We start from the raw sequence: 11,563 nt of genomic DNA, 5'->3' as shown, positions 1-11,563 counted from the left end.
CGTGTGTATGCTTATGTGTGTATATGTAAGCGCGTGTGTCTATGTGTGTGAGAATGCTTGTGTGTGTTGTTTTGTGTTGTTTTGGTTTTTTCTTCTTTTCTCAGGTAGGTTTTTAAGTTTTGATTTTATTTGGTTTTGGTTTTGTTCTGTGTTCTTTGTTTTTCTTTTCTTCTTCTGTTTTTTTTTTTTTTTTTTTTTTTCGTTTTTTTTTTCGTTTTTTTTTTTCTTCCTTTCTCTTTTATTTATTTTTCTTAACACGTCAGTGTGATCTATACACGTCAGTAAATCACGCTCCTTTGACTACTGGGGTAGCGCAGTAGGCCGGCCCGTGACGCACTGTTTGCGGCAATTGACGGTACAGCACAGTTTCCCGCGTTGACAATCCTTGTCCGACGTACATCCAGCCGACGTCATGAGCGCACTTCGTTTTGGACACTTCGTGTTACCCGTCCATGGACACGTATCTGAAAAAGACAAAACATGAATTATCTATCATCACTCGACTACTAGTAGGTAGTGTGTTGGCCTGTACGAAGAATACTAGCGCAAGTACTCTGACGGTATGACAGCTAGACAGAAATTTGGACAGTTATACGTGAGCATTGATAACTGTCCAAATGTCCGACTAGCTCTCTTACCGTCAGTGTACTCGGGCTGATAACTGTCCAAATGTCCGACTAGCTCTCTTGCCGTCATAGTACTCGGGCTGATAACCGTCCAAATGTCCGACTAGCTCTCTTACCGTCAGAGTACTCGGGCTGATAACCGTCCAAATGTCCGACTAGCTCTCTTACCGTCAGAGTACTCGGGCTGATAACCGTCCAAATGTCCGTCTAGCTCTCTTACAGTCAGAGTACTCGGGCTGATAACCGTCCAAATGTCCGACTAGCTCTCTTACAGTCAGAGTACTCGGGCTGATAACCGTCCAAATGTCCGACTAACTCTCTTACAGTCAGAGTACTCGGGCTGATAACCGTCCAAATGTCCGTCTAGCTCTCTTACAGTCAGAGTACTCGGGCTGATGACCGTCCATATGTCCGACTAGCTCTCTTACAGTCAGAGTACTCGGGCCAGATGGATACTTGATGTAAACTGTACGTGGGCACTCGAGTTACATGCCTCGGTTGCGCAGTGGTTAAGCCATCGGACTACAGGCTGGTAGGTACAGGGTTCGCAGCGCTGTACCGGCTCCAACCCAAAGCGAGTTCTTAAGGGCACAATGAGTAGGTGTAAGACCACTACACCCGCTTCTCTCTCACTAACCACTAACCAACTAACAACTAACCCACTGTTCTGGACAGACAACCCAGATAGCTGATGTGTGTGCCCAGGACAGCGTGATTGAACCTTAATTGGATATAGGCATGAAAAATAAGTTGAAAATTAATGAATGAAAGGACTCGAGTTCTGAATGGGTTGCATGGGAGTGGGGTCGTGGCCATTTTCATCAGGGTATATAAGGGCTGGAAGAAGTTCTGGAAACTCATAATAAAAGATCCCTTGCTGCCTGTCGTAAAGGAGTTGCCTATGTGGCGACAGCGGGTTTCCTCTAAAATACAGTGTCAGAATGACCATATGTTTGACGTCCAATAGCCGATGATAAGATAAAAAAATCAATATGCTCTAGTGGCGTCGTTAAATAAAACAAACTTTACTTTTACTAAATGTAATTTTGTCAGGCCGGGAAAGTTATACAATTTTAGTTTTGGGTCATGGAAATTTATGGAAAATGAAAGTCGGCTTGAATTAATTTCCACTTTTTAAAGCAGCGCAAGAAGAGATTGATATATTTTTTTTTAAACTTTGTAATAATATTAGATAAATATTATTGTTATGTTATTAAATGAAAAACATGGTGATATTGGATTTTAAAAAAGAAAAGTATTAGATTAAAAAACATTGTAATGGTATCAGATTAATATCTTTGTAATATTATTGTATTAAAACATTGTAATATTGTCAGATTTAAAACATTCTTATATTAACATTGTCTTACACACCCGTTGGTGAGAACATCATTCGTTATTTTTGATAACACATACTTTTTAACACATGTACGTGTGTTAACTATTTCAAGACATACGAATGGCTGCTCCTAGGTGATGACCAGGTCACCAATGCCATACATCCAATGAAAAAACCCTCAGCTCGTTAGATGTATGTTTAAACAACTCGTAAGGTAAATGATATCCTAACAGCCACTCATGTAGTATTCTTTATGTAATATCATTAGATTAAACACTTTCTAATATTATTAGATTAAAAACAGTGTAATATTATATTAAAATCATTGTAATATAATATTAAAATCATTGTAATATAATATTAAAATCATTGTAATAATAATTTTTTTTTAAACCATTGTAATACTATTTGATTAAAAATATTCTTAATATTATTAGATTAATAACAGTGTCATATTATTATATTAAAAACATTTTTATATTATTAGATTAAAAAAATTGTAATATCATTAGATCAGAAACATTGTAATAGTGTTAGATTAAAACTATTGTAATATTATTAGACTTTAAAAATTACAATATTATTAGATTAAAAACAGTGTAATTTAATATTTTAAAAATATATATATTGTAATATTATTATATTTAAAATGTTTAACCTTAAATACATTTATATAAATCATTTTCGAGTTGGCAAATAACAAATAGTTTGTATGTCCATCATGAAAGCACACGTTACGGGAAGAAACCCGACAGTACCTCTACCACCTCCCCTTTCAACAATGTTTCGGTTAAATGCATTATGTGCTATCGGGTGTCTTCGTGTAATGCGAGTATTCAGGCCTGTTGACAGTTGAAAATCTGCGTGACCGATTTATTTTGCGCGAAAAAAAAATAGGTTACACAAAAATAGATTTGCGTTACAACGCACGAACGAAACGATCGTTCTCGCAATTTTCAGATACCTGGAATTAGTGACTAATATATGAAATATGTTATAGCAGACGCACTGGACAGCACCGTGAATACGTAATCAGAAAATGGGTTCACCTGCGACCAAACATCTCGGGTGCGTCTTCTACCGACTGACCTAAATCCCACCTGTGAGGTGAGATCAAGTCAGGTTATAGGTTTTAACGTGCACATTCTGAACAAGTTTTTTCTTTTCGTTTCTTTTTTTTCATGTATATATTTTATTTGTTTGGGTGTTGTTGGGTTTTTTTTGGTTTTTGTTTTTGTTTTTTTAATTATTTATTGTCCCCGGAAACATAAGCAAGGTCAAGGTTGGGGGATCTTGAATCCTTACATATACATAAACAATACATAATTAAAGCTATACACTCAAGAGTACATTCAGAAGAAGTTGTTGTAACTGTGTTACTTTCACCGGCTCCTCAGTCCAGGACAGGAAAATGTTTTGGGGTTTGAGGGGGTCGTCCGCGCTGGTATGTGCAAGGGAGCACAAGCAGCCTGACCAGGGTCGGTAGCGGACGAGGGTTGGTTTTGGTGCTATTGAATTTGCAAATATCCCGTAAGATTAAAGCCAAATAGAAAATGTTGCATAATGTCTTGAAGGTAATTTTGACACATAATTTAGAAAGGTTCATCAAAATTGAAAATGGAGCTAATTGGTTGATTTGACTTAGTTGATCGAAAGGTAGCCCTTCTGTCAGGTCAGGTCAGGTCAGGTCAGAGATTTTAACGTGCACATTCAGAGCAAGCTGTTGTAGCGCACGCCTGTCCTGGGCGCAGGTGTCGGCCTCAGCCGGCTCTTCCGTCCAGGACAGGAACGGGTGTGTGGGTGAAGAGGAGACCGCCTGCACTGATAGGTGCATGGGAGCACACCGGCAGTCCGACCAGAGACCGGTAATAGACGGGGTGTGGTTTGGTGCTATGGAATTTTGCGTCCCGAAGGATGAGTCCAAAGAGAAATGGTGCGCATTTTTTAGAAGGAAATTAGGCGCATTTTTTAACGGTTCGTCTAAATAGTAAAGAGGGAGCTACGTGTAGTTTTGAAATTAGTGAGTCGAGAGTAGCTCGTTAAAGGGACATTCCTGAGTTTGCTACGATGTTTAAGATGTTATCGACTAACAGAGATTTTTTAACAATTGTAATTACATATCAAATATATTTTCCTGCATAACATATTAGAGGCTGTATATTAAACGTGTTTCTGATCGTTCTAATATTTGTACTAGCGTAAATTTCATTTTATTTCCGAAAGACAAAATCCAGTTTGGGCTTCTTCCAAACATTAAGACGACCAGAAACACATTGAATATACAGATACCGATATTCTAAACCAGAAAATATATTTAATATGCAAGTTTAATCGTAGAAATGTTTTATTAGCCGGAAACATCTTACAATGCAGCAAACTCAGGAATGTCCCTTTATGGGGACCTAGATGTCCTTCTGTGACTGCCTTCTCTTTAAATATTTCCCTCAATTTGCGTCGGCGAGGTTTAAACGATTTTATGGAAACCCTCTTTGATTGTATCTCAGCTGATTGTCCGCTGTGTCGGTATACTCACATGGTTTCCAGTTGGATGGTTCTTGACAATGGTAAGTACAATAATTCCGACAGCACACTTTACCTGAAACAAAATATAAGCAAATGGATATTTTAACAAATACGACCATTCAGGAACGCCACGCAATGGGCTACCCATTCCATTTGACAACAAAGGATCTTTTATATGCAGAATCCTACTGGCAGGATAGTACATTCCACGGGCTTTGATACACCAGTATGCAGACTGGATGGAACGCGAAATGGATCTTGTGCACACCGACGGGGATCGATCTTAGACCGACCGTGCATCAGGCGAGCGCTTTACCATAGTGCAACGTCCTGCCCCTTTGTATATTATAGACAGAGGCCTACATGCTCCATACAATAAAAAGACCGGCCTCGGTGGCATCGTGGCAGGCCATCGGTCTATAGGCTGGTAGGTACTGGGTTCGGATCCCAGTCGAGGCATGGGATTTTAAATCCAGATACCGACTCCAAACCCTGAGTGAGTGCTCCGCAAGGCTCAGTGGGTAGGTGTAAACCACTTGCACCGACCAGTGGCCCATAACTGGTTCAACAAAGGCCATGGTTTGTGCTATCCTGCCTGTGGGAAGCGCAAATAAAAGATCCCTTGCTGCTAATCGGAAGAGTAGCCCATGTAGTGGCGACAGCGGGTTTCCTCTCCAAATCTATGTGGTCCTTAACCATATGTCTGACGCCATATAACTGTAAATAAAATGTGTTGAGTGCGTCGTTAAATAAAACATTTCTTTCTTTTTTCCATGCAATAAAAAAAACACCTGGATATGGGTGTTGGGTTTTTTCATTTTTGTTTAACAACACCACTGGAGCACATTGCTTAATTAATCATCGGCTATTGGATGTAAAGCATTTGGTAATTCTGACACGCAGCCATCAGATAAGAACCCACTACATTTTTCCTAATGCAGCAAGGGATTTTTTATATGCACCATCCCACAGAAAGGATAGCACATACCAAGGCCTTTGATATACCAGTCGTGGTGCACTGGCTGGAACGAGAAATAGCCCAATGGGCCCATAGACGTGGATTTATCCCAAACCGACCGCGCATCAAGCGAGCGCTTTACCACTGGGCAACGTCCAGCCCCCACCACCCCACCCCACACTCCCATACCCGTGGACATCAAACAAACTTCCAAGAACAAGTATTTGGTATAATATGTTCCTGCAACCTGAACCAGCTCAGAAACATTTTGTCAATACTATCTGTGTGGGTAACGCATTATGAACTAACACGCGTACGTGCTAGTGGGATGGGCTGTGGGTTGGGGTGGGGGTGGGGGATTTTGTTTTAGGTGTTTTTTTCCTTCGGTTCGGATACGTTTCCCTTGAAAAGACTGAGACTAATGTTGATAGACTTATTTGTACTAAATCACGTACACGTCCTAACTGGTGTTACGTCACGTGCATCCCCCCTCTCTATCTCTGTATGTCTGTCTGTCTGTCTGTGTGTCTCTCTCTCTCTCTCTCTCTCTCTCTCTCTCTCTCTCTCTCTCTCTCTCTCTCTCTCTCTCTCTCTCTCTCTCTCTCTCTCTCTCTCTCTCTCTCTCTCTCTCTCTCTCTCTCTCTCATGAAGCTGCCTTTGACTCTCGTCATCTTTGCACCGTCTTGTTTTATTGCTCAGCCAACTCCATATAAATAACGGTACAACATATGGCTTGTGCCCAACACTATAGAGGTTGTGACTCCCCCCTCCTCCCCCTTCAATGGAAACTGTGGACCAAACCCCACACAGATATCATCCCTATGGCCTCCACTCATGTGATCTATTATGGGAAAGTCCATGCATAGGCGTACGAGCTCTCCTTTTTGTTGGGGGGGGGGGGGGGGGGGGGGCAGCAGGCTGAGTGTTGCCTAGTGCAGGGCGCACATTAAGTCAATACTTTCCTTAATTTCTACGTTCGTTTGGACTAGGTTTTGTCCGAACTAAACGAAAATGCCCGAATATCGATAACAACATTCGGCATTACCGCCAAACGGCTATATAGGGTTGCACAAGAATCACTACGCATTTATACATGGATTAAAACTCATTTTGCGCGTAGAATGATGGAAATACGTGGTAAAGTCCATGCACTAATGATAATCGAATCGAGCAATTTGTTTGCTGTTGTTTTGTGTTTTGGGGTTGGGTTTTTGTGGATTTGTCTGTGTGTGTTGGGTTTTGTGGGGTGTTTTTGTGGCGGGTTTTTTTTTTTTTTGGGGGGGGGGGGTAGAAAAATACTTACCAGACGGACATCCAGACGATCGGCAGTCTAACCTTTTATATCGCATGGAAGCTGGTGCCAGTAGGCCTATCAATTCGCAGTGCGGATTAACACCCGGGGGTGGACCACATCCTCCCCAATAACTGCTGACAGAAGCTGTGAATAAAAAACTTTTTTTTAAAGTAATAAATTAATAATGTTTGGCATTAGTCCACATACGCGCATCCACACTCGGGGGTGGGGGGAAAGAGAGAGAGAGAGAGAGAGGGAGAGAGAGAGAGAGAGAGAGAGAGAGAGAGAGAGAGAGAGAGAGAGAGAGAGGAGGGAGGGAGAGAGAGATGCACAGACGGAGATGAACAGACCGACACACCAGTGTGTGTGTGTGTGTGTGTGTGTGTGTGTGTGTGTGTGTGTGTGTGTGTGTGTCCGTGCGTGCGTATGTGTGTGCGTGTGTGTGTGTGTGTGTGTGTGTTTACTCATACGAATGTATGGGAGTAAAAGTACTCTATTTAGATGACTAAATTGTCAACCATTGCTTTATCTTACTTGCATCTCACTTCAGCATGTGTTGTGTGTTTTTGTTTAATGATCGGCTATTGGATGTCAAACATTTAGTAATTTTTGAAGTACTTAGAGAGGAAACCCGCTACATTTTCCCATCAGTAGTGATCTTCTATGTACATCATCTCACAGACAGGATAACAAACACCTGTTTTGCACTGGCTGGAACGAGAAATAGCCCAATGGGCTCACCGACAGTAGCAAGGGATCTTTTAGTTTTATGTCCACCATCCCACAGACAGGATAGCACATACCACGAACTTTGATACACCAGCCGTGGTGCACTGGCTGGAATGAGAAATAGCCCAATGGGTTCACCGACGGGGATCGATCCTAGATCGATCCCCCCCCCCCCTCCCCCAGGTCTGTGAGGTTACCTACTCCCTTCTTTTTATGTTATAAGAAAAATAGTGGCGTCCCTGGCTAGTGTAAAAAACACCATTAATTAATCATCGACTATTGGATGTCAAACATTTGGTAATTCTGACACGTAGTCATCAGAAGAAACCCGCTACATTTGTCCTAATGCAGCAAGGGATCTTTTAAATGCACTTTCCCACAGACAGGAAAGCATATACCACGGCCTTTGACCAGTTGTGGTGCACTGGTTGGAACGAGAAAAAATCCTGTCAGTTGAATGAGGTAGTCGATTTAAAGACAAACGACAAGCTGATCCTAGGTAATAACCCATTCGCCACAACTAATGAAGTAATTCAAGTATAAAGTTTGTTTTGTTAGAACACATTGATGTATTAATTATTAGCTATTGGATGTTAAGAATTTGGTAATTTTGGCATATAGTATTTTAGAGGAAACCCGATACATTTTTCATTAGTAGCAAGGGATCTTTTATGTGCACCATCCGACAGACAGGATAGCACATACCACGACCTTTAATACACCAGTCGTGGTGCAATGGCTGAAATGAGAAATAGCCCAATGGCACTACCGACGGGGATCGATCCTAAACCGAGCAAGCAACCGCTTTACCACTGGGCTACGACTCGCCCCCGTCACAACTATTGAAGCAATTCAAATATAACAACCAAAAGGACGGTTTCAAACATATTCAGCTTTAGGTTTGTCCCGTCGGTGGGCCCATTGGGCTATTTCTCGTTCCAGCCAGTCCTCCACAACTGGCGTAACAAAGGCCGTGCATGGCGTATATAAAAGATCCCTTGCTACTAATCGAAAAGAGTAGTCCACGAAGTGCTGACAGCGAGTTTCCTCTCTCCATATCTGTGTGGTCCTTAACCATATGTCTGACGCCATATAACCGTAAACAAAATGTGTTGAGTGCGTCGTTAAATAAAACATTTCCTTCCTTCCTCCTAGTCGAGGGTGGTTCTGTTACTCACCTGAACACACACACACAAAACACACACACACACACACACACACCCCCCCCCCCCCCCCCCCCCGCCCACCTCCCTCACACCCTTTAAGACTGTACAAACCTGCTGCTAACGAAAGAGCACACATAAAAATCACAATATGGGATCCCATTGTTTTGGTTTTAGTAACGAACTGAGAACTCTGACTGCAAACAACTGTTTTAGATTATATACCCTCACGTGTCTGATATATATACTGATGGAAAAAAGGGGGAACACATAGTGTATAAAATACAAAATGTAATATGGAATTAAATGTGAATAATGTATAATTAAAGGTCAAGAACACAATTAACTTCCAGGTCCGTACCTAGAGGGGGTACAAGGGATGGGGTGGGAAGTTGCTCCGCTACATCTGTGATAAAAGTGCAGTTTCTGGCTTTTTATTTTCAAGTTAGTTAGCTAGATCCCCGTTGGAGAGCCCATTGGGCTATTTCTCGTTCCAGCCAGTGTACCAAGACTGGTATATCAAAGGTCATGGTATGTGTTGTCCTGTCTGTGGAATGATGCAAATAAAAGATCCCTTGCTGCATCAGAACAAATGTAACGGGTTTCTTCTCATGACTACCTGTCAAAATCACCAAATATTTGACATCCAATAGCCGATGATTAATTAATCAATGTTTTCTATTGGTGTAGTTAACCAAAATAAAACAAACAAACAAACATTTGTGTGATCCCGTTTTTTTTCCATCAGTATATAAATACATAGCCACCTTACATCCGTGAGTGTGCTGACGTCATGTCTTGTTTGACACGGACATCAGCTGTTGTTGAACGCAAACACTGTAAGAGAACAGACGTGTCAACATTACTCATTTTGACTCAGCATCCGGAATGAGAATAATTGGACTTGCCTCCTAAATAAACGAAACACCAGTAACGGGTGACATTTTACCTGGGACAACCGCTCCGCTAGACTGGTCTATGCGCTTCACGTTAAACCAAATTGCCACGTCGGGAACCAATCAAATAGTTCGCGAACGTTAGCGAAACGTTCGCTGATTGAAGCATGTTTTATTATTATTATTATTAGTAGTAGTAGTAGTAGTAGTAGTAGTAGTAGTAGTAGTAGTAGTAGTAGTATTAGTAGTAGTATTATTATTAACACAGTAACAATTAATAGCAACATATTGTGATAATAGCAGAGAAATGAAAGGTTGATAATATAGTCTGTTACGTATGATAGATATATATAACTCGGGACTTGGCTAAAACCTGTTCTTTTTCAACATCAATCTTCTGTATGTATGTGTGTGTGCGTGTGTGCGTGTGTGTGTGTAAGACAGAATGTGTGTGTGTATCTGTGTATATGAGAGATAGAGATAGAGAGAGAGAGAGAGAGAGAGAGAGAGAGAGAGAGAGAGAGAGAGAGCGCGCGTTTGTGTGGGTGTGTTGTTGCCTTGGTATAATTTTTTTTTTTTTTTTTCTTTGTGCAGTTATGTCTATACATGTGTGTAAGGTAATGATTCAGGGCCCCATTCCTGACATTGCCAAATTGGTTTTGCTGGGACAATAAAAATTGAAATTTTTTGTTGTTTTAAAACATAATTACAATCGTTAAAAAGTCTATGTTAGTCGATAACATCTTAAAAATTGCAGCAAACTCAGGAATGTCCCTTTTATAAAAAGACCAAAAAGAAGTACCTCAGCGGCCTTAGGTATGAGAGTGCATTAGGTATGAGAGTGCATTAGGTATGAGGAAGCAATACCAACTAGTTTTAACGTACTGACACTCAACAAATAAATGAACTGGAGTTTCTTTAGTATCACCGCAAAATGTACATAATTCAGTTTCAAAAAGTTTGCATTGCATCAGCTTACTGGTAGTATAGTATATTCGGTGATTAATTTTGAACTCAAAAGATTGTAATTTCGCCTCGTCAGTTATTCGAAAAGGCATTTTATAAACATTTTCCCAAATGATCCCTTTATTTAATTTTTGTTGCCATTTTTGTTGATTTAATTGGTTTTTCGTTTATTTTATCAATGAAAAGCTTGTAAAATGGCTTTGTTACTTTCTCGTGGGGGGTTTTTCAGAAGATCCTCATAAATAAAAAATTACCTTGATTATTTGTCATCTCATTAACAAAATAGATGCCTTTATGTTTGACGTCCAATAGCCGATGATAAGATAAAAAATCAACGTGTTCTAGTGGCGTCGTTAAATAAAACAAACTTTACTTTTTGTTTCATTTCCATGTTTATATCCAATTAATCAGGCACCGTGGAAGCACGTAGACATTGGGGTGGGTCGGAGGGGGAGGGGGGTGATAGATCGACGGCACAAAGCAAACTCTCTGGGGGATCTGGTAAGCACGAAAATAAATTGAAATTTTTATAATTTCTTAATTACAGGGGTTGATGCTACCAGTAAAATTCATCTCTGCCTTAAGATTTTTACTACCGATAATACTTTTGATTCAGAATAATTGGAGGGGTTAGAGCCCCCCCCCCCCCCACACACACACACACCCCTCGCCGTGCCTCCTCAAGGACAATTTCACAAAACACCGTAAGAGAGTTTAGTAATTTAGGTCCGTGGGCACTGTTCCACGAAGCGATCTTAACACTGAGATCACCGTTCCACGAAGCCATCTTAACACTGAGATCACCGTTCCACGAAGCCATCTTAACACTGAGATCACCGTTCCACGAAGCCATCTCAACACTGAGATCACCGTTCCACGAAGCCATCTCAACACTGAGATCACCGTTCCACGAAGCGATCTGAACACTGAGATCACCGTTCCACGAAGCGATCTTAACACTGAGATCACCGTTCCACGAAGCGACCTTAACACTGAGATCACCGTTCCACGAAGCGATCTTAACACTGAGATCACCGTTCCACGAAGCGATATTAACACTGAGATCACC

At 41.0% G+C, this 11,563-nt stretch overlaps 1 protein-coding gene across 1 annotated transcript; it reads right to left on the bottom strand.

Moving 5' to 3' along the window:
* Positions 1-215: 215 nt before the first annotated feature.
* Positions 216-8,878, bottom strand: LOC121372856 (waprin-Phi1-like). Its single transcript, XM_041499296.1, has 4 exons — positions 8,747-8,878; positions 6,750-6,884; positions 4,499-4,561; positions 216-464 (listed from the first exon to the last, which is right to left on the bottom strand). Exons 1-4 carry the CDS (start codon positions 8,793-8,795, stop codon positions 301-303), a joined length of 411 nt encoding a protein of 136 aa, XP_041355230.1. The 5' UTR covers positions 8,796-8,878; the 3' UTR covers positions 216-300.
* Positions 8,879-11,563: the final 2,685 nt, after the last annotated feature.

The sequence above is a fragment of the Gigantopelta aegis genome, chromosome 5, assembly GCF_016097555.1.
Source record: "Gigantopelta aegis isolate Gae_Host chromosome 5, Gae_host_genome, whole genome shotgun sequence".
Lineage (NCBI taxonomy): Eukaryota > Metazoa > Mollusca > Gastropoda > Neomphalida > Peltospiridae > Gigantopelta > Gigantopelta aegis.
The sequence above is the reverse complement of the archived record's forward strand: the minus strand, read 5'-3'. Positions and strand labels throughout refer to the sequence as shown.